Source organism: Leiobunum rupestre, chromosome 3, assembly GCF_980474605.1.
Source record: "Leiobunum rupestre chromosome 3, qqLeiRupe1.1.hap1, whole genome shotgun sequence".
Lineage (NCBI taxonomy): Eukaryota > Metazoa > Arthropoda > Arachnida > Opiliones > Sclerosomatidae > Leiobunum > Leiobunum rupestre.
In genome coordinates, this window is record NC_143386.1 from 38,573,615 (window position 1) to 38,595,788 (window position 22,174).

Genomic DNA, 22,174 nt, shown 5'->3' on the forward strand with positions numbered 1-22,174 from the left:
CTTGCCCAACTTGTTAAAATTCTGCCCAGGCTTTCTTAGTATATTCTTCGCGGGAGCGATTTGCACACGCTATATTATCCTCGCGCGCTCGTAAACTTGTCGAAGGAAGAGACGGTGACGTAGCATTTAAACAAGAAGGCCACGTTGCTTTACGAAAAGAACTATAACGTAGAGGGGTGGTAGAAATCCGGATAACTTTTAATTTTTCGGGCGGTTGACCAAGATAGACAGTATCAAAACCCGTTAGCACAATTCACAACGATGTATACTAACATTGGCCTCAAGGGAAACGAATAGCTTCGCGAAAATACGCTAGAAAATCCGGTCATCTTAACAGGTCGAAAGTTTACTTATTACGCTGCCTGCATCAGATTTAAGCGGGAAGGTTTCTCTAGATTATTCATTGTTATGGAGAATAATTGATAGTTTTGGTGGGTTTTACCCGCGCTACACGAAACCTGTCGAAGGTTAATAATTAGTGCGAAATTATACACCATTACCAACTTCTTACATTGTCTCGCTAAGTTCTGATCGAAATTGACCGTAAATTGCTTGGAAATAGGTAGTTTCAATTAAATTCAGCGAGAAACTCAAACTGCTGTATTTTCGTCTGCTAAGCAATTAGATTTATCGTCTGCTAACTTAAAGTTGTCTGCTCTGTGGCTCTGTGTAAACTGAAATACTAATTATTATTAAAAAAGTTGGCGGTACTTTTTGCATTTTCTGGTAAGATTTCCCCAAATATTTTACACGGAGCTCGGGTTAGGCTAGGCGCCCACTGGCTCTCCGTTTCGTATCCGTCCTGCCTTCCACAAGGCATTGTCTCCGTTACGAAGCAAAGGCTTGTGGAAGGTAGTACGTAGACGTTACAAAAAGCAGTGAGCGCTTGGCCTTAGGCTTACGTCGTTAGTGAATTCCGAGTTCAAACTGATTTTAATTTATTTTCGATACTAATTAAATGAATTATTGAATGAATTATTCAACTCTGTTAAAGCAAGGTTCGTAAAAATGCTTAGATATTTATTAGCTAGTATTTTATGATAAACAACAATCTTTACCCAATACACTACTACGGCTGTCAATGAAATGTTAAGCCTTAGTTCAGAAGGCTATAAACATTAACTGTTAAACATCATCGGATTATTTTAAATATTTAAATCCTCTCCTTTTATGACTAGTTAAGTAAACGAAATACTTTTATACTTTAAACATTTGATATAAGAAATTTATTAATATCACTTGGATTAATTTTAATCGACCGTGTTTTGTAAATACTTACACTCGGTAGCAGACGGCACACCGAGCTCAAGAGTCGAGCGAGGGTCAAAACAAGGAGTAACATAATAATAATCAGCTAGGCTAATACCCAAGGCACCACCTTAGGCCTAAGTCATCAAGCGACTTTTGAAGAATTTAATTCAGGTGGCCGGGTTACAATAGGTGGTTTTTTTTCGCTTGTCCGGGGACAAAAAGTGTAAAGTTTTTACCCTAAAACGTTTTATTCGCCTGTTCTCGGGGTAAGATTTACCCTGTCCCGAATTTTGTTCGCTTGTTCCGGAGTATTAGGGTTACACTTTTTACTCCTCCTCGAAAGGAGGTGTAGAGGGAGTAATCTAGTTTTGTCGTCTGCCTAAATTTCGTTTCACGAAAATATGATGGGAAAATTTTTATAAATAACCTTTAACCACTCCCTTTCTACTCCAACTCGTTTTTTTCGTAAAGACAGAATTGTAGTAAAATGACGTCATATGGCTACACTTTTTAACCTGCTCAAAAAACCCAGAACAGGCGAAAAAAAACCAACTACTGCGTAGGAGGGTGGTGGCAAGCCCTCATGCCACGCGAGCCAACAGCTCCCTACACTAACTATTACCGTTAACCTCAACAAGTTTTTATATAACGTTGATCTAAATCATCCTTGCAAAAATAGTTTTCCTTCCCTCTCTTACCCTAACGAACATTTTATGGAAAGGTCTATTTTGTTGAGTTTAAACGTTTTAACGTCCGAGGAAGTTAAATACAGCGCCATCTGTGTTTAAAATTAGGTACTGATTCCGTGTTCATTTCAGGTGTTAAATTTTACTCTTTTCAAATTATGTTATTAGACTTTTTCACTTGTCATTTCAATCCAATATTTTTCTGTAACTTACTTCGTAGCTTACCAGCTTTAACAGAAGCTAAAGGTGATTGGCATTTGGCTCTAGTTAGGTTAAAACAAGTGTTAGCAGATGATTTTTAGATTTAGTTCAACTCCCTTTAAACGTGAAAGAATTTTCAATAAAGTGGTAGACGTTCGCGTTTACGTATTTTCACGAGTTGCTAAGACTCTCTATAGACCTTTATTAAAAGGTGGTTAAAAATGCCGACCCACCCGGCAAAATATGAATTTATACGAAAGACCAATAAGAAACTACTATTTCGTTACACGTCGTCTGACACGCGGACGATTTTAAACCGAAAACGCGAAACTACGCGAGACAGCTAGAAATTCGTCTCCTTAAAAATTCAAATTTCGCAGGGTGGGTCGACATTTTTACCCACCTTTTAATTAAGGTCTATTAGCCTTAGGGCACGTGGGGAAAAGTACATTTCTCTAGAAAAATATTCGTAAATATTTTTGTTAAGGTCGAATTCTTACGTAATTTGATCCGGGGGTTTTTACCGGCGGACAATGAGAGTGATGGCCCACGCCTATAATTCCAGGGGAAAGCAACCAAAAATAAATGTATTCCTACTTCGGGAAAATTACTACGTTGAGACGATTTTTTTAGAGTCGCTCCTCACGCTTCAACAGTAAGACAGGGCCGCCAGAGTTTTTTTTTTCAAATTGGTTATCCGTGACGTTTCCAGGTTTTCCCGGACCAGTTACACAGATTTTTACGTGACTTATTTTAGGCGAAAAATTTTATATTTTTAAACTATATTTTAGGCCAAAAATTTTATATTTTTAACCTATATTTTAGTAAAAAGTGTTCCATTTGCAACCAAAATTAACTTAAAATGTCTTTAAAAGCCTTTTTCAAATTGCCTTATTTGTAAAGCCATTTTCAAATTGCCTTATTTGTAAAGCCATTTTCAAATTGCCTTATTTGTAAAGCCATTTTCAAATTGCCTTATTTGTAAAGCCATTTTCAAATTGCCTTATTTGTAAAGCCATTTTCAAATTGCCTTATTTGTAAAGCCATTTTCAAATTTCCTTATTTGTAAAGCCATTTTCAAATTTCCTTATTTGTAAAGCCATTTTCAAATTGCCTTATTTGTAAAGCCATTTTCAAATTGCCTTATTTGTAAAGCCATTTTCAAATTTCCTTATTTGTAAAGCCATTTTCAAATTTCCTTATTTGTAAAGCCATTTTCAAATTTCCTTATTTGTAAAGCCATTTTCAAATTTCCTTATTTGTAAAGCCATTTTCAAATTTCCTTATTTGTAAAGCCATTTTCAAATTGCCTTATTTGTAAAGCCATTTTCAAATTGCCTTATTTGTAAAGCCATTTTCAAATTGCCTTATTTGTAAAGCCATTTTCAAATTCCCTTATTTTTTAAGCCATTTTCAAATTCCCTTATTTGTAAAGCCATTTTCAAATTGCTTTATTTGTAAAGCCATTTTCAAATTGCTTTATTTGTAAAGCCATTTTCAAATTGCCTTATTTGTAAAGCCATTTTCAAATTGCCTTATTTGTAAAGCCATTTTCAAATTGCCTTATTTGTAAAGCCATTTTCAAATTGCCTTATTTGTAAAGCCATTTTCAAATTTCCTTATTTGTAAAGCCATTTTCAAATTGCCTTATTTTTTAAGCCATTTTCAAATTGCCTTATTTGTAAAGCCATTTTCAAATTGCTTTATTTGTAAAGCCATTTTCAAATTGCCTTATTTGTAAAGCCATTTTCAAATTGCCTTATTTGTAAAGCCATTTTAAAATTGCCTTATTTGTAAAGCCATTTTCAAATTGCCTTATTTTTAAAGCCATTTTCAAATTCCCTTATTTTTAAAGCCATTTTCAAATTCCCTTATTTTTAAAGCCATTTTCAAATTCCCTAATTTTTTAGCGTCATTTGAAAATTCCCTAATTTTTTAGCGTCATTTGAAAATTCCCTAATATTTTAGTCATTTCCCAACTCCCTGATTTTTTAGAGACTTTCCAATTACCAATTTTTTCGAGCCAATTTCAAATCCCCTAATTTTTTCGAGCCAATTTCAAATCCCCTAATTTTTTCGAGCCAATTTCAAATCCCCTAATTTTTTCGAGCCAATTTCAAATTCCCTAATTTTTTCGAGCCAATTTCAAATTCCCTAATTTTTTCTAGCCAATTTGAAATTCCCTAATTTTTTAAGAGCCAATTTCCAATTTCTTCATTTTTAGAGTCATTTTCCAATTCCCTCATTTTTAGAGCCATTTTCCAATTACCTCATTTTTATAGTCATTTCCCAATTCCCTAATTTTTTATAGCCATTTGAAAATTCTCTAATATTTTAGAGTCATTTTCCAATTCCTTAATTTTTAGAGCCCGTTTCCAGGTATTGTTGCAACAGTGTTCACCCGACAAAATATCAAATCAGCACACTCCTCTCATGGCTGTCGAAAATTCGCCGATTATCACGCCCGCAGATCGTCTCAACATACTTATTCTAAATATAAATAAATACATTCTTGAAGCGAATTTAAATGTAAGATAAATGATACTTCAAAATTCCGCGTGTTTTATGAAATACTAAAAACTAGTAATTCGGTCGTCACGCTTAATAAATTACCGCTCTCATCAGGAAAGTATTGATATATAATGTCCTGCTTTCATTTACAGGTAATCCCCTCAAAAATTCAAACATTTACAATTATAGGTTTTAAATATTAAATTTCGCCCCTTCAAAAATTGACAGACTAAAATGACCAAGAAATTATTTAACAAAAAAAAAGAATTAAAATATTTTTCTCTACAAAATCTTGGGCATATAGATTATTATAGGATACTGTTCCAATTTCAACTTAAATGGTTTGGTTTCAAAAGATGATTAGGCTGCCCTAAGCTGTACTTACAACTTTGTATATTCAATGCCATTAGAAACGTTTCTCGAAATTGGCCGTCAATTTCCCTAGGACCGGACAAAAGTAAAAAGATTTCGCGCGCTTTTAATATTTTTTAAAATGCACAAAATGTTTCAGAACTTTGTCACTGAATATCTTCATTTCTCAAAGTTAAACTACACCCATAAACTGAAATTTGGGGCATTTTTGGACCAAACTATGAACGTCAGAATTTTAGATAGTTATTTACTGGAAACGTTTTAGCATAAACTTGAAACATTGAATGTTAACTAAAACCTTATAGCCTTTTCCACTGGTCAAGAGATGTCATAAAATTAAATTTATAAATTTAATAAATGTAATCTAATCGCCCAAAGAACGTGAATATTTAAAACTATTCTATTTTGTTATTAAGCAAGGGAGAACAAATATTCTAAATTTACATACATTACCATGGACCAAATAAAAAGCTTATAATAGAACAACTTTGGCTTACTTTTATTTTCCTCAGTGGTCTTTGCTTGAAAGTTACAGCTTAGTTAATGTAACTCAAATTACGTAAATCACGACAAAAATGCAGACTATAGAATATCGAATTAACGCGTCCAACGCGGAGACGAAAATATCAGCTTTCCCGCTTAGTTTGACAGCAGACGCAAAAATGATCGGAACAGTCAACTCCGAGTGGAGGAAAAGAGAGAACAGTGTCACGCCATACGCGCTCCCTCTGGCGGATGGTGCGTGACCGCCGGAACGTAACTTTCACACCTAGCCGAAGGGGCCAACTATGAGTCAACAATCGAGGATAAATAAAAAACGAAAGTTGCCCAATATTTGAAATCTCATCATCTCGCTGGGGAGACCCGCATTTTTTAACCGGGTTCTCGGAAAAAAGGCCTCTATCTTAAGTTAATAACGGCTACATCTTTCCAATCAACTGAATGCTTTTACGGCTAATACGCTTGGATTAATTTGAGTTCACTGATACGATCTAATTTATTGAATACTTTTTAAAGGGACGATCTAAGATTGGGTGTGCTAAATTGAAAAGTTATAATTCTTGGTTAACGCCACTCGCAGGTTAGTGTAAACGTTGTTTTCCAAGCAAATCGCACTGTTTATTAATGCGTCTATAGTAAAACAATGATTTTTTAAGATTTGGCATAAGTCAGGGAAATGTTTCGGTATTTGAAAATAAGCAAAAAAAAAGAGAGGAAACTGTTAGGCCGTTCAATAAAACGTCTTCAAGGAAATTGCCAAGAAGTTATGTTTCCGAAAGCCAGGACCTGCAAGTTACGGTTTAGCTTTATATAGCGCTTGTTGAAATAATGGAAACTTTAACCTGTACGGTATGCAACAAGTGTTTCCTTTTAACCAGGTAGCTTTTTTTTGACGTATTAAAGCAAAAATAGGACGTTCCGTTTTTAAGAATATTTCAAACGTCAAGGAGTTTTAAGAATTTTTCAAAAGTCAAGGAATTTTAAGAATCTTTCAAAAGTCAAGGAATTTTAAGAATCTTTCAAAAGTCAAGGAATTTTAAGAATCTTTCAAAAGTCAAGGAATTTTAAGAATCTTTCAAAAGTCAAGGAATTTTAAGAATCTTTCAAAAGTCAAGGAATTTTAAGAATCTTTCAAAAGTCAAGGAATTTTAAGAATCTTTCAAAAGTCAAGGAATTTTAAGAATCTTTCAAAAGTCAAGGAATTTTAAGAATCTTTCAAAAGTCAAGGAATTTTAAGAATCTTTCAAAAGTCAAGGAATTTTAAGAATCTTTCAAAAGTCAAGGAATTTTAAGAATCTTTCAAAAGTCAAGGAATTTTAAGAATCTTTCAAAAGTCAAGGAATTTTAAGAATCTTTCAAAAGTCAAGGAATTTTAAGAATCTTTCAAAAGTCAAGGAATTTTAAGAATCTTTCAAAAGTCAAGGAATTTTAAGAATCTTTCAAAAGTCAAGGAATTTTAAGAATCTTTCAAAAGTCAAGGAATTTTAAGAATCTTTCAAAAGTCAAGGAATTTTAAGAATCTTTCAAAAGTCAAGGAATGTTAAGAATCTTTCAAAAGTCAAGGAATTTTAAGAATCTTTCAAAAGTCAAGGAATTTTAAGAATCTTTCAAAAGTCAAGGAATTTTAAGAATCTTTCAAAAGTCAAGGAATTTTAAGAATCTTTCAAAAGTCAAGGAATTTTAAGAATCTTTCAAAAGTCAAGGAATTTTAAGAATCTTTCAAAAGTCAAGGAATTTTAAGAATCTTTCAAAAGTCAAGGAATTTTAAGAATCTTTCAAAAGTCAAGGAATTTTAAGAATCTTTCAAAAGTCAAGGAATTTTAAGAATCTTTCAAAAGTCAAGGAATTTTAAGAATCTTTCAAAAGTCAAGGAATTTTAAGAATCTTTCAAAAGTCAAGGAATTTTAAGAATCTTTCAAAAGTCAAGGAATTTTAAGAATCTTTCAAAAGTCAAGGAATTTTAAGAATCTTTCAAAAGTCAAGGAATTTTAAGAATCTTTCAAAAGTCAAGGAATTTTAAGAATCTTTCAAAAGTCAAGGAATTTTAAGAATCTTTCAAAAGTCAAGGAATTTTAAGAATATTTCAAAAGTCAAGGAATTTTAAGAATCTTTCAAAAGTCAAGGAATTTTAAGAATCTTTCAAAAGTCAAGGAATTTTAAGAATCTTTCAAAAGTCAAGGAATTTTAAGAATCTTTCAAAAGTCAAGGAATTTTAAGAATCTTTCAAAAGTCAAGGAATTTTAAGAATCTTTCAAAAGTCAAGGAATTTTAAGAATCTTTCAAAAGTCAAGGAATTTTAAGAATCTTTCAAAAGTCAAGGAATTTTAAGAATCTTTCAAAAGTCAAGGAATTTTAAGAATCTTTCAAAAGTCAAGGAATTTTAAGAATCTTTCAAAAGTCAAGGAATTTTAAGAATCTTTCAAAAGTCAAGGAATTTTAAGAATCTTTCAAAAGTCAAGGAATTTTAAGAATCTTTCAAAAGTCAAGGAATTTTAAGAATCTTTCAAAAGTCAAGGAATTTTAAGAACTTTTCAAAAGTCAAGGAATTTTAAGAATTTTTCAAAAGTCAAGGAATTTAAAGAGTTTTTCAAAAGTCAAGGAATTTTAAGAATCTTTCAAAAGTCAAGGAATTTTAAGAATCTTTCAAAAGTCAAGGAATTTTAAGAATCTTTCAAAAGTCAAGGAATTTTAAGAATCTTTCAAAAGTCAAGGAATTTTAAGAATCTTTCAAAAGTCAAGGAATTTTAAGAATCTTTCAAAAGTCAAGGAATTTTAAGAATCTTTCAAAAGTCAAGGAATTTTAAGAATCTTTCAAAAGTCAAGGAATTTTAAGAATCTTTCAAAAGTCAAGGAATTTTAAGAATCTTTCAAAAGTCAAGGAATTTTAAGAATCTTTCAAAAGTCAAGGAATTTTAAGAATCTTTCAAAAGTCAAGGAATTTTAAGAACTTTTCAAAAGTCAAGGAATTTTAAGAATTTTTCAAAAGTCAAGGAATTTAAAGAGTTTTTCAAAAGTCAAGGAATTTAAAGAGTTTTTCAAAAGTCAAGGAATTTTAAGAATCTTTTAAAAGTCAAGGAATTTTAAGAATTTTTCAAAAGTCAAGGAATTTTAAGAAACTTTCAAAAGCTAGAGATGGCCCTGGTTACCATGGTAACTGGGGAGCTAATTGTTTTGGAGTTCAGGTAGGAAGTGGGTAAACGCTATTGACTACGCGAGAAGCAGTTATTTTGAATCTAGGGTTCGAGGTTTAAATTATCGATTTTCGGATCAAAAGAATATTAATCTGTTTCATTATCAGTTTCGCCATATGCCAGAAAATTAAAAAAAAAACATATGGTAATGGAATTTTAGTAGGATAAAAATTTATAAAATAATAAATGAATAAAATTTGTAAAATTTTGGTCTGTTAAAGGTCGGAAAATATTAATATGAAAATATCGAGGTAACCCCTTTTTTAATATTTCCTTTAGTACTTTAAAATTTAAATAGATTCTAACGGGCATTAGTTTACATGTTTAAGATAATTATGGAAAGAATGTTATTGTGAAATATATAAAATGTTTTCAAGACAAATCAATAACGCATATCGCATAACGATGATGCACTTAATTCAGTCAAATGGAAAATGAATAATATCTTAACGGCAGTCAACAGCTAAATAAATCGCTAAAATTACCTCAAAGTAAATCTAGTTTTATTTTGAAAGGTTGTCGTTAATACGATAACCAATCAGAATCCTAACCATCACTATCAAAATTTCCCAAGTTTGGTTTTCCATAGTTTTTCCGACTATGTCGTCCTGAAATTTTCAAAATTCAATTTGCAATACGGTTGTTATGTTTAAACATTTTAACATTTAGTCTTTAATTATGTTCCATAAGCGTGTCAGTCATTTGAAATGACAAGTATTTCTTTAAAATTCGGGCGGTTACGTTTTTATGTTAGATTCATCGTACTGCCATAAGTAACTTAATACCTCTAAGTATGACATTATACATTTTTTACTACATCCTTTCTTCACAGTGACGCCCAAAATTTTCTAAATAGTGCCCCTTGGTAGCGGTCCCATGAACTAATCTAACCCAACTTCCGTTAACGTGATATTCCGGGAATTTGGCGAGCGATTTTGAATACCACCATTTTTAAGCTTAATGCATATTTAGCCACACTATGTTTACGCAGCAGACGACATTTTTCTGGAGTACTATATGATTGACTGAATTTGAACTCTGACACCATTTGGATGACCAATAGAAAAATTCAAATCACAAAGAAGGTTAAACTTCCGGGTTGCATAGTTGCTAGTTGTTTTACTGATTTATCTTTATTGAAGTACAAGTGTCATACTTAGAAGTATTATGTTACTTACGGTACGGCGGAATATTAGTGTTTTGTTAGTTATTATGGAAAGAGATAAAGTCAAAAGTCTATTCGCGATCGAAAGCTATAGCTACGCCATCTTGCGGTTGCCGTTGAAACTAGATAGGTAGCATATTAGCAGATAAATACAAGCCATAAACGATTAGTATTTGCAAATTAATATAATTATACACTTTTGTGTTTTCTGAATGGTAACACAGAGCGTTAGGTGTTAGTATAAAGTACGGGAGGTTCGCAGTACCGGGGCAAAGTGTAAAAACCGTGTTCGCAGTTTCTGAAATTGTGGAAAAGTTGTTTTCCAAATACCTTTTTTCTTCCATGTAATTTGTCAGTTCGTTTCGTATGGTGACTTATGTTGGAGTGTTTGTAAGTGTGGTTCGAATGTATTATGGCGTATGTTGGTGTGTGTAATCTAGACAGGCGTGTTAAATTACCCAACTTGCATACAATAGCACCAGATGCTGGTCCAAATTTTCCCCCGCTTCAGCAGTGCGATTAGTGGCGCCTCTAACGGCTGGTCAAAACCCTTCTCATGCGTTTCGAAAGTGTTAACAGGTTTTTTGTCTAGTATAAGTGAAGCGTATATATTATAGTCTTTGTGTGTTATGGAGTCGGGTGGGATTTGAGTGTTCTACCATAGAACCGCCTACACATACTGCTACGATAATATTTAGAAAAACAGCTTTGGCGAAAGTCCGTTTTCCTTTACACTTTTATAAACGTATTAAAGTCAATTAATTGTATAATATTTTTAATATTTATAAATTAAACAATAATAAAAATTAATTATTTTGACAAACACATCAGATTGATTAAATCTAGATTAGATTTTTTAATCTTGATTACCCTGATTTAATCACGATTACCCTGATTTAATCATTTTACTATGATTAAGACGCAGCCAAAATGGAAGTGACCTGCCCCTCGGAAAAATCTAATCGACGAATGTCATTCCTTGATTAAAATGCCTTTAAAACAATCCATTGCAGGGGAAACTTAGAAATCATGTCAAAATTTAAAAACAATCGTTAAAAGTCAGGAAATTTTTGAAATAAACATTATAGATGGGGCCTCTAAATCAGGCTGGGCCTATGTGCAGAAAATTCTTGGCGGGGATACTGCTCGGTGGTTCGCGAATCTATCCTAAAACTCTTTGCGGATGACAACAAGGTTGGGCATAAGATCACCTCACTATCGGATGCACACGCTCTTCAGAGCGATATTGACGTTCTTGACTGCTGGGTGGTTTCGAACGGTATGAGCTTTAATGCTGCCAAATCTATGGTGCTCCACTGTGGAGCGAAAAATCAAAAATTTCATTACCGGCTGAGAGGTAGAGATATTGAAGCCCAGGCTGTTGTTCGTGACCTCGGAGTCATGCTCTCTGGCCATCTATTGGGGCCGTCGCGCAGTAAGGTGGCTTCTGCTCGTAGGATGAAGGCCCTACACATGTTACATCGCTCCTTCTCACACTTCAGTCCTTAATCGCTTAGACTCCTGTATCGTACATACATACGTCCCCACCTCGTCCCAGTATTTGGTCCCCTCATTTGGTGAAGGACATAGATAACCTCGAGCGTGTGCAGCGAAAGGCCACAAAACTTGCAGCTGGATTAAGCGGTCTTTCCTACCCCGATCGCCTCAAGCGCCTGAACCTTATGTCGCTCGCCGATAGACGTCTTAGGGCGGACATTGTAGAAACCTTATCTATGGTTATTATGTCGTGTCTGCAGCGCAATTTTTCGACCTCAAATGGACAGGGCGCAAAGCTCCCACCATTATTAAAAAAAGGTGCCTCAGTACGGTTCGGCGTACTTTCTTTACCCAACGCGTTATTAACCCTTGGAACTGTCTTCCGTCGGACGTTAAAATTAAATCGTCGGTGTTTGCCTTTAATTCACGTCGTTTAGATAAGTTTCGCGGATGGCGCTAATGTGTGTGTATATATTGTTTGGGTACTGGGTGTATTTATCTATAGCTACGTCTATGTAATCTTTGCTCTTTTATTTATTTTTGCCTTTAAACTCTAGTGTTTTATTACTTTCAATTACTTGTAAATTGCTTGTTCATTACCTGTCAGAGCACAATAAGTGTATAGCTTTCTTTACCTGATGAAATAAAAAATTATTATCAAATAGACCCCGATATTTTACACTGAGCGCGTGCGCAAGCAAGACCTAGCCGTCGTGAGGTAAAAACTGCGGAAAGCGCCTTCTATCGGTGACAAGATTAAATAAGAAATTATATAATCTCATGTGATTTCACGAAGGTCCCGGGTGTCGAGAAAATGATTCTTTGGTAATCTGATGAAGGTGCTATTTATTTTTAATTATGCAAATAAAAATATTAATTCGTACAAAAAAAATAATAATAATTAAATTAAAATAAATATTGAAATATAAAATTAAAATGTAAATAATATTTGACCGAGGCTTAAAAAGTAGGTTACTAGGTTTTGTTACGAAATGAATTCGGAACTTAGGTTTTGTAACATGAACAAGAATTACAAAGGTAAGTGAGCCCTTGAAATAAAATAAATTAAAATCTGATGGCATTTGTCCTTCACTACCGCTTGATACCGTAACCGACTCGTTCTGCTTTGTTACATTATCATTTCTACCGTAACATTTCTGTAAGAAATATATTTTAACTTTAAGATACCCGAGTAATATGATATTTCAACTATAAGGTGGAATATCCTTTTATTTTACCTATGGAGACATTAGGTATGTAAGATGTACTGCTTGTAACAGTAATTTCCGCAAGGTAGTAATAGATTAATATTTATACTTAAACCTACACGAATAGATCCGTGATCGAAGTATGTGTCAGTAGTTTGAGAGATATGCTTTGAAGATTCTACTTCAACGTGAAATAAATTCCCAGTTGGAATTGCGGTGGGTACAAGTCTTCGTTTTCCATTGAATATTTCTATATTAGTGTCTAAAAAATGGTCACTATAAACAAAATCGTTCTCTGATGGATGCCTGTTATCACGGTTGACGGCACTTATTCATTTGGAGTGTGTTTCGGGTTTAGTGAAGGGAAACCTATAGTTTAAAACCGTTATAGGCCTATAAATAATAATATTAAATATTTAAAACTACTACTACCTATGAAAAGATACGTTTGTGCCTCCCAGACGCTTGGGATTACAGGAGTACGCCACTACTCTCGGCGAATTCCGCTTGTGCTTTTTGTATGTTGTTTAACTTGTTTTTAGCTATCAGTAGATGTCACGAAACAAGTTTTGATAATTTCGAATTGTTATTTCAGATGGCGCCTTTTACTGAATTTACCTTACGACTTCTAGTTCTTGCTTGCATGTTTATTGTTAGGCTTAGCCTATTCACCGGGGATCTATTTTATTTTAAATGTCTATGGGAAATACCTCAAAAGGTCCGATGAGTGTGGTACCGTAGCGCCACCTAGAATCGTTTCGGTCACGAATAAATATTTTCCATAAGTTTGTAACTTGGTCAAAAAAGAGATAAGGGTCTCTAGCGAGATAAATGAGCAACTTAAAAATAATATCACGCCCCGATCCTACGCTTCAGCGCGGCTCACTCTGACGACAAGGAAAAACGTGTGACTATATGTAGCAACGATTCCCAATTTCCATTTGTTAAAAATGCTACACACTCAACAACCTTCTGATTCATTCTTTTGTTTGTGACGTCACGATAGGTATCCGTTGGGTATCGAAAAGTTGGTGTTTCTTATACGTTTAAAGGGCCACATAATGATTTGAGATCTCATTTCCAAGCCCTATTTACGATATTTAATAGGCGCTTTTAATAAAACATCTTCAACGAAATCGCCAAGAAATAATGTTTCCGAGTGCCAGGACCCGCAAGGTACTGTTTATATAGTGCTGGTTGAAATAATGGAAACTTTTAACTATTAACGCACGCTTAAAAGATGTCTGTTAGCTGCCATTTTTTTCATTAATTTTAATCGACTTATTAAAGTTTTTACATTCAACAATCAGAAGTATCGGTGTATTTTACGATTTTGGTCATTGAACGCCTCAAAGTAATTTTTGAAGCAGGAGACAAACGATATCTGAAGACGTAACCATTGAATTGGGAATAATACTGCTAGAATTACAATTACGATTTCGGTTGCCATGGTTACGCGGGACCTGTTCTGAGAAGACTGTACGAAATTCATCTTTATAATTAGGTGGTAGCGCCATCTATATTTTGTAAAGTTATATGATTCGCGCAAAAATTCAATTGCAATATAGTTGCCACCACTAGAGACAGATGCCGCCACGGTTGAACGATATAGTTGATAAAGTCTCCATATTGAACGAAATTGGTCCCGCGCCAGCCAGATTTAGTTGTACCTCTATTTATTCCCAACTCAATGGACGTAACACTTGCTAACAATTTTTTTTCGCGTTGAGGGCCAAAGAATCGTATGATAAATTCTGCCCGAACTTCAGGTTGCTCCTCCCCTTCCTACCTCGTGATAATTGAGTGTAACCAAACCAAATCTATAAAATCAAGTTGCTTGGATATACGGAATCACCAGCGTTGCCAACCTGTACGATAATTATCGTTTTGTACGATAATTTTGCCTTCCGTACGATGTACGATATCACAACGTACGATATCGCCAATTGTACGATAATTCAGTAGGATGAACGATATTACAACGTACGATATCGGCAATTGTACGATAATTCAGTAGGATGTACGATATTACAACTTACGATATTGTACGATAATTCAGTAAGAATGCGTTTTTGTTATGTACGTTGTTGAAAACTACCAGTTTTGACGCTAAATTATAGTACGCTCTCAAGAAAATAGTACCATTTATAATATTATGCAAAATGGTATTTGTACCATAATTATAGTACGTATGGCAACGCTGCCGGTGATTCTCTATTCCTCTATGTCTAAAGAGAGAAAAGAACCGTTCCCTCTTTTAATTTCTCCCCCCTTTTGTACTCGCTAGTCAGACCTCTAGATATTTTTGAAGCGTACGATAAAAAGAACTGAAATACGATAATTTTCGGGTGTTGGTACGATAATTCTGTTCGATCAGGTTGGCAACGCTGGGAATCACCCAATTATTGCCCTGGCAAATCGATCCTTTTTTTTCGCACGAAAACAGAATGATGTGATGGCCACTGATTCAAAATAATTTAAATTTCCCGCCAACAATTCTCAGGTACCATTTCAAAAAAAAAGATAATTATTTAATGCCCCCTGTTTCGCTGAAATTCCTCAAATTTAAAACCAAACTCAACATACTCGAGCGATAAATAATGGATGACACTACAAAACCCCCCTTAGTTTGGATAGAAAACCGATGTTATCGTATAAGTATAATTAACCCAATTTTCCAACCAAATGCAAATCGAGATGAAAGCATTTATCGTAAATATGAAGAACCAGATACCTGCGGTATTAAATACCCATAGAAAATTTGATCATATCAATACTGTGTCATTAACGTTAATAAATCGTTTCAAGAAATCCCAGATGTTGATGAGATTGATGAAAACATAACTGAACTGGAAAATGGAACATTTAGAACGATATTAAATGTACCAAGAGCATTTTATGGGTATGTAATATCCCTGTTTGATCAACTATTACCCTTTCTTCAATTAAAGATTATTCCTTATTTAAAGTCATATAATTGGTCAACGAGGGCTAGTGAAAAAGAGAATTGAAAATGAAACTGGTTGCAAAATAGTTTTACGTGATGAGAAAGAAGAAATAAGTACGATAGTTGCTCACTGGATTCTTTGGGTATTATTAACATTAACCTTATTTGAAGAGTTTTATATTTAAAGCAATATGCAGTCCTCAGTGTAAAGGAATAGAATCTGCTAAAATCCGAATTGATTCCATAATTGACTCAGCAAGACAAAAAAATGCATTTACCCATTTCCTATCAATACCGTTGAACGAATCACGTTGTAAAAATGGATTTTTAGAATTCAAAGACGAAGTTCTAAGAAAATGCGATGGGGTGAGGTCACAAATGATATTCCAAAGATGTCTTTATTGACAAAAATGAATTTTTATTTTAGGAACGTGGTATTGACTCTACAATTTTCCAAATTCCGGAAAAACTACACTTAACTGTAGGGACTTTAGTCTTGCTAAATGACTCAGAACGCAACCAAGCTGCAAAAATTCTTGAAGAATGTAAAACATCAGTTTTCGGGTAATTTACATCTATATGTATAAGGAAGTACTATGGTGTATTTTTAACTACCGCAATTTTATCAATTTAGTCCAATATTAGGTCAAGGTCCTTTAAAAATTGCTATTAAAGGTATTGAATACATGAACGATGATCCGTCAGAAGTGGATGTGCTATACGCGAAAGTTATTTGTACCGACGAATCAGATAGGTATTAAAATTTTAAGTTTGGCAAAGGTTCTGAAAATAATAAATAGAATAATTTCAGGCTTCAAAAACTGGTGGACAACCTTGTCTCTAAGTTTACAGCCAGCAAGTTGATGCAAAAACAGCATGAGAGAGTAAAACTTCACTTAACAGTCATGAATACAATTTTTAGAAGTTCTCAAACAGAGTCCAACAAGAGAGCGCCCAGAGAAACATTTGATGCAAAAACTATACTAAAAGTAAATCGCGTGTTATTTTATTTAAATTGAAAATGGCTTAATAATTTCTTCCACCTAGGAATTCCAAAACTACAACTTCGCTAAAACAGAAATAAAATCTATTCACATTTCCAACAGACATTCTGTTGGAAAAGATGGTTATTACGCCGTTTCCTCTAAACTAGAATTTTAAGATTGAACCCAAGTTTTAATTTTGGGAATTATTATTTAAAATAAAGTTTTGAATTTAATATGAATGTTTATTTGAGGGTACTCGCACCAAATAAATGGGCTAATTGAGGTAATAACTTGCTTTAAAGGTTCTGTGTCTAAGGTCTTTAGCCAACACTATAACTTTGTTCTAAAAGAAAACTTCCTGAAAAGATTTAGTGTCTAGAGCCTTTGGCTGCCAGAAGTTTGTGCTCAAAATAAAAAAAACCTTCCTCGAAAGGTAATTTTTCTGACAAAAGTTTTTATTTTCATTGTCTAATTACATGGCATGCTGCCAAGCAAGTTTTAAAAAAAACTTAAGAATTAGAATTAATAAACATTTTTCCACAAATGCACGGAATTTAAATCTACAATCTATCTGGAAATTTGCATTTTTTTACCTAATGTCCAAAAAATATATAACATAATGACCAAATTCAACCGAAATTATCAAAAGACAAGTGTCAGACTTTTTTCCATATTTAGTTAAAAAAACGTTTATACTCATCTCGTACGATAAATAATTGTCCCAAAAGTTGGAAGGTTTTCTTAAGAGCGAGGGTGTATGGTTTTTTTTTGTCTCAAAATACAAATAGCGGGAGAGTAATTTTTTTACTGTTTTTAATTAATCCTTTTTTGGGTTCAACCTTTTTGAAAAAAATCCACATACTTGATATATAAATGAGCGGTAATGTTTAAGAGATACAGGTTCGGAAAACAGTTTTGTTTTTTTAAATTTGTGAAAAAGACCACTTTTTTCCTTCCAAAAAAAGGGATATGGGAAAAATAATTACAAGTTGAAACCATTTATGGGTATAAAAGGGGGGAGTCCTACTTCGATTAACAGAAACACTCGTGTTAAATAAAACTTGATTTTGTTTTCGCATCGCCAACATCCACAAAAAATATTTACCATTAACAAAAAAAGCTTCTTCCTTTTTTACCAGTAAAAACAACCATCTGGTAATAATGAAGCGATCGAAAACAAAGTCAGTTTGGGTTAACATCCATCCACAAAATTACAAACACGTAAATAGGCTAAGAAAAGAAGAGATATTTATATAAAAAGGGATAAAATGTAGGTTTAAATCCCTAAGCGGTATTCCCCCCTTTTATAGGTCTCAAAAAACTTTTTTTTCATTTTATCATTTTTTTTTGTTATATTATTGAACAAATATTTTGCCCAAATTATTCTTCTGCTTAGATCAGATCCGCCACATTCATAGGCATTTCTTCTATTTGGGTATTGTAAAACTGTTCAATATCATGTAAGGTACGCTTATCATCTTCAGTGACAAAATTGATGGCTACACCTTTTCGGCCGAAACGACCACCGCGACCAATCCTGAAAGAAATTAACTCTGTAAATTTGTGGAATTGTTTACGCAAATTATTGTGGTATGAAGCGAGCAATGTATGGAGGATCCAAAACATTATTACCACAAAACACTTATCAAACAAAGAAATGATAGGTTTTCTTACCTATGAATGTAATTTTCCCTATTTGTTGGCAAGTCATAATTTATAACAAGAGAAACTTGTTGAACATCGATACCACGGGCCAAGAGATCAGTGGTTATCAAAACTCTACTAGATCCAGAGCGGAACTCTCGCATAATTACATCTCGTTCCTTCTGATCCATGTCACCATGCTGTAATAATAACAATGTGAGTACTTAATACCAATATTAAACAAATTTGGCGAAATCCCTTACCATGGCAGAAACTGTAAAATCTCTTTCATGCATCTTCTGCGTTAACCAATCTACTTTCCGCCGCGTGTTGCAAAAGATAACTGCTTGTGTGATAGTCAAAGTTTCATAAAGGTCGCAAAGGGTGTCCAGTTTCCATTCCTTTGTTAAAAATTAAGAATATTTTAAAATGTCTGCAAATTACTTAGCATAAAAACTCACCAACATTCTTAAATATCAACTTAACCGCACTCACCCCAACTGAGCCACTAAGAACTTAACCGCACCCACCCCAACTGAACAGCTAAGAGCTTAACCGCACCCACCCCAACTGAACAGCTAAGAGCTTAAACCATCACAAATACAAACTTGACCCCAGCCCCTTTGTGGTGTTTAAGGTCTTTGGCCAACACCAAAGTTTGCTCTCAAAAAAAAAACCCAGCCCCTTCAACTACCAAACAATTAACAAAATAAAATAATCTTATCTGAACAAATAAAATCAGTCATCAAAACTTCATTAAAACCAACATGATAATAGAGATTAAATCCTGTTTTGGCCAACATGGCATTTTCCCAAATCTGCCTCAAACCAAAACCCTACTCGTTATAACATTGTTCCACTTAACGCCACACAAAACAAACAGACATTAAGAGGCCCCATTTAGTGATAAGCGTAACAGTGAAGAAAATATTCCTCTCCCTTGGGCATTCACCTATACTGTCCACGCTACTCACCAGCCCAATATAAAAAATAGGGCCGTTGTTAGCTATAGCAAGGCGCGTTTGAGACCAAGAAAAACAATGGTCAAAAAGAACAAAAAACCATAATCACCTCTCTTTCAACAGAGATGTAGAACTGTTTAATACCCTCCAATGTGAGTTCTTCTTTCTTGACAAGAATGCGAATTGGATCTCGCATAAAACGTTTCGTTACTTCTAGCACGTCTAATGGCATGGTAGCCGAGAGTAGGATGACCTGGATACTTTCGTTCAACGTTTTGAAAACGTCATAAATTTGGTCCTTAAAACCTCTCGAAAGCATTTCGTCGGCTTCATCCAACACAAAGATGCGGATATTGGCTGTTCCTAAAATTTATAAATGACAATTGGTATTAATTTAAAATCAAAATGGGTGTAATTTAAATAGATTTGTAGCATTTTCTACGAGGATTAATCAAACGGACATTAAGAAAGAGGTCCTGCTTAATCCCATTAATAGAAAACTCCGTTTAATCTCCCTTCAATTTCTTAACTCCCTATACTGTCAGAGCAGCGGCGTTGGATATTAATCCAACAAACGCAGCTACAGCAAGGTGCATTTAAACTGAAGGGCCTTAAAAAAAGACAAAAATGTTAACATACTGAGAGCTTTCCTAGTAATCATATCGTAAACTCTGCCAGGAGTTCCAACCACCACATGGACTCCCATTTCTAATTTCCTCATATCTTCTCTCACATTGGTACCACCGATGCAAGCGTGGCATTGGGCACTCATGTAATCGCCTAAAGCGATAACTACTTTCTGAATCTGTAATCGGAAACAGGCGTTAGATACCACAAAAATCCCGGTTTACTGGGTGGGTTACCTGTTGAGCCAATTCCCGAGTAGGGGCTAAAATCAAAGCCTGACATTCTCTCAAGGCCGTATCAATTTGTTGCAAAATAGCAATTGAAAAAGTGGCAGTTTTGCCAGTTCCAGATTGCGCCTGGGCAATCACATCTAATCCTGAAATTAAAAAAGGATTGATTTTACTGTGCTGCTATCAATTGAGAAATAATCAAATATGATTCTAATTATGGTATTAGCAGCTTATCAAATGGGGAAAACCATAAGATAAGGTTTTTGTTGGACTTTATATTGAGAAACAAACCAATTTGTTTGGTGAGTTTCTCACCCATAAAGTTCTGTTTACTCTTCTTCATATTGACGGCCAGTTCAAATACAAATTTGGCTGGTGCTTTTTCGAAGGTATAACCCTTAAAAACCAATAGATCACCACATACCTCTAATACAAGGTATAATAGCTCTTTGTTGGATAGCGGAAGGTTTTTCAAAACCATATGCGTAGATACCACGGAGAAGTTCTTCTTTCAAATTCATGTCATCAAAATTCTCAACAACTTGTTCCCAATTGCTCTGCAAATTAATTTTTACCAATTTTCATTAATATTATGTTAATTATGGACATTAGATTTCATCGTTAATACCTCAATGATGCCATCGGGATCCATACCAGCTGGGCCATCATACTCGCGTCGCTCCGGTTCATCTGGACCATTTCTGAAACCATTAATTTTTTAATATTGAAATCAAACACTATGTTAAAATTCAACAACAGCCTTGTAGATGAGCTAATTAGTGACAAAAATCCTTAAGTTTTGCGTTATGAAATACATCAAAACTGGTTAATAAGAGCCCACGCCCCTACAAAAGGTCATTCTCAAGTATTACATAATCACTGCCCAACTTGATTTTTAATTAACATTTCATTTTCTTAAAAACGTTTAATAAAAATCCATAAAAGGTACTGATAAAAGCTATTAAACCTTAGTACTTTTATTAAAATGTAGGCTTAAACCTCGTAACGAAAGCTGCACGCCGGCATTTTCATCCCGAGTAACCCTAAAATGACCAAGTCTTAGCTTCCGTAAAATAATGCCAAGTTGCTTCATTAAAATCCTTATAACTCAAAAAGTAATCCTTAAACGCTAAAACAAAAACCACCAACGGTCGTACAGATTACTATATAATACTTTTTAGTATAAATATCTCCAAAATTAAGGTTATTTTAAGCCAAAAACGCCGACAAAGGCAAGGTGGCATATGGAGACGCACGTGTTAGCCAACAAAAGGAATTGGAAATCGCCATGTTGGTTTTCGGGAATCGTAGTGGTTTCCGAAATTTTTAAACGGATATTTTAAATATATTACGGTTACATTTTAGTCAAAATGTATATTTAGAAGCTACCAGAACGTTTAAAATTCATTTTCCAACAAATAATATTAAAATGGGATAAATATTTCAATAAAAAATTGCATTACCTTGAATCGTCAAACGTATTAAAGGACATGTTCGCATCCAGTAACGTGTTGGAAAGGAAAATCCGGTAGTAAAATACAAGCTGTATACCTACGCCGGAAAACTAACATCAAATTGAAAACTGAAACTTAAAATAGCCTAATATGGTTCGAAATTTGACGAAAACAAAGAAAATTAACGGTTAATTACGAAAGGTTTTTAAATATAGGACTGTAGGACAGAGATTTTTCCAGTGATCTTGAAAACCAGAGGAAACTATTTTTAGTGCGGAACTGCCGATCTATTTCCTATAAGGAAATGGGTCCCTAGCTGGCCCACCCACTTTTTAGACTCCCCCCCGTATTCTGCGCTCGCCGGCATTTTGACGTCATCGCCACGTCAGAGAATTAAGTCAGCGACAGCGTTGCCAGACAAACCATTATGAAGCACCAAAGTGAGGTTTCGCACCATTTGTTCTTTATCTAAGTGCGCCATCATATAATATTATGGCATTAACAATCGTTTTAGTTATTTTAACTTATAAAATAGTTTATAGGGTTACTAAATGACACATGTTTGAAAGAAATCTATAAATATACCATTTTAAAAAAAAATATGTGACTCCTTTTAGCAACATTTTGCGCGAAATCAAGTGACTAAATAACGGATAAATATTTCTTGGGAATTAGAAACTTTCGAGGTATCAATGGAATTCCAAGAGATGAGAGTTCGCGGTGTGAATAATAAAATTATTC

General features: G+C 34.1%; 2 protein-coding genes across 3 annotated transcripts; one reads left to right on the forward strand and one right to left on the reverse strand.

Annotated features, from left to right (window-relative positions):
• Positions 1-15,064: 15,064 nt before the first annotated feature.
• Positions 15,065-16,948, forward strand: LOC149951718 (activating signal cointegrator 1 complex subunit 1-like). 2 transcript variants are annotated; one of them, XM_090168158.1, is made up of 8 exons: positions 15,065-15,322; positions 15,401-15,485; positions 15,553-15,644; positions 15,718-15,896; positions 15,958-16,094; positions 16,165-16,284; positions 16,342-16,519; positions 16,578-16,948. In XM_090168158.1, exons 1-8 carry the CDS (start codon positions 15,184-15,186, stop codon positions 16,689-16,691), a joined length of 1,044 nt encoding a protein of 347 aa, XP_090024284.1. In that variant the 5' UTR covers positions 15,065-15,183; the 3' UTR covers positions 16,692-16,948. The 2 variants fall into 2 exon arrangements, with proteins under 2 accessions (XP_090024284.1, XP_090024283.1); XM_090168157.1 differs by having other exon boundaries at positions 15,068-15,322; positions 15,392-15,485; positions 16,578-16,947.
• Positions 16,949-16,950: 2 nt separating this feature from the next.
• Positions 16,951-21,618, reverse strand: LOC149951719 (eukaryotic initiation factor 4A-I-like). The gene is made up of 9 exons (XM_090168156.1): positions 21,443-21,618; positions 20,608-20,680; positions 20,404-20,536; positions 19,986-20,125; positions 19,762-19,927; positions 19,232-19,485; positions 18,424-18,561; positions 18,191-18,360; positions 16,951-18,053 (listed from the first exon to the last, which is right to left on the reverse strand). Exons 1-9 carry the CDS (start codon positions 21,469-21,471, stop codon positions 17,909-17,911), a joined length of 1,248 nt encoding a protein of 415 aa, XP_090024282.1. The 5' UTR covers positions 21,472-21,618; the 3' UTR covers positions 16,951-17,908.
• Positions 21,619-22,174: the final 556 nt, after the last annotated feature.

Excerpts from the sequence above, each read along its gene's own strand:
- LOC149951718 (XM_090168157.1), top strand. The coding sequence starts at position 15,184 with ATGGATGACACTACAAAACCCCCCTTAGTTTGGATAGAAAACCGATGT. Across the intron at positions 15,323-15,391 it reads TGAAGAACCAGATACCTGCG|AAATCCCAGATGTTGATGAG; the intron begins GTATTAAATACC and ends AATCGTTTCAAG. Across the intron at positions 15,645-15,717 it reads TGATGAGAAAGAAGAAATAA|CAATATGCAGTCCTCAGTGT; the intron begins GTACGATAGTTG and ends TTATATTTAAAG.
- LOC149951719 (XM_090168156.1), bottom strand. The coding sequence starts at position 21,471 with ATGTCCTTTAATACGTTTGACGATTCAAG. Across the intron at positions 19,486-19,761 it reads GATTACTAGGAAAGCTCTCA|GAACAGCCAATATCCGCATC; the intron begins GTATGTTAACAT and ends TATAAATTTTAG. Across the intron at positions 18,562-19,231 it reads ACATCTCTGTTGAAAGAGAG|GAATGGAAACTGGACACCCT; the intron begins GTGATTATGGTT and ends TTTTTAACAAAG.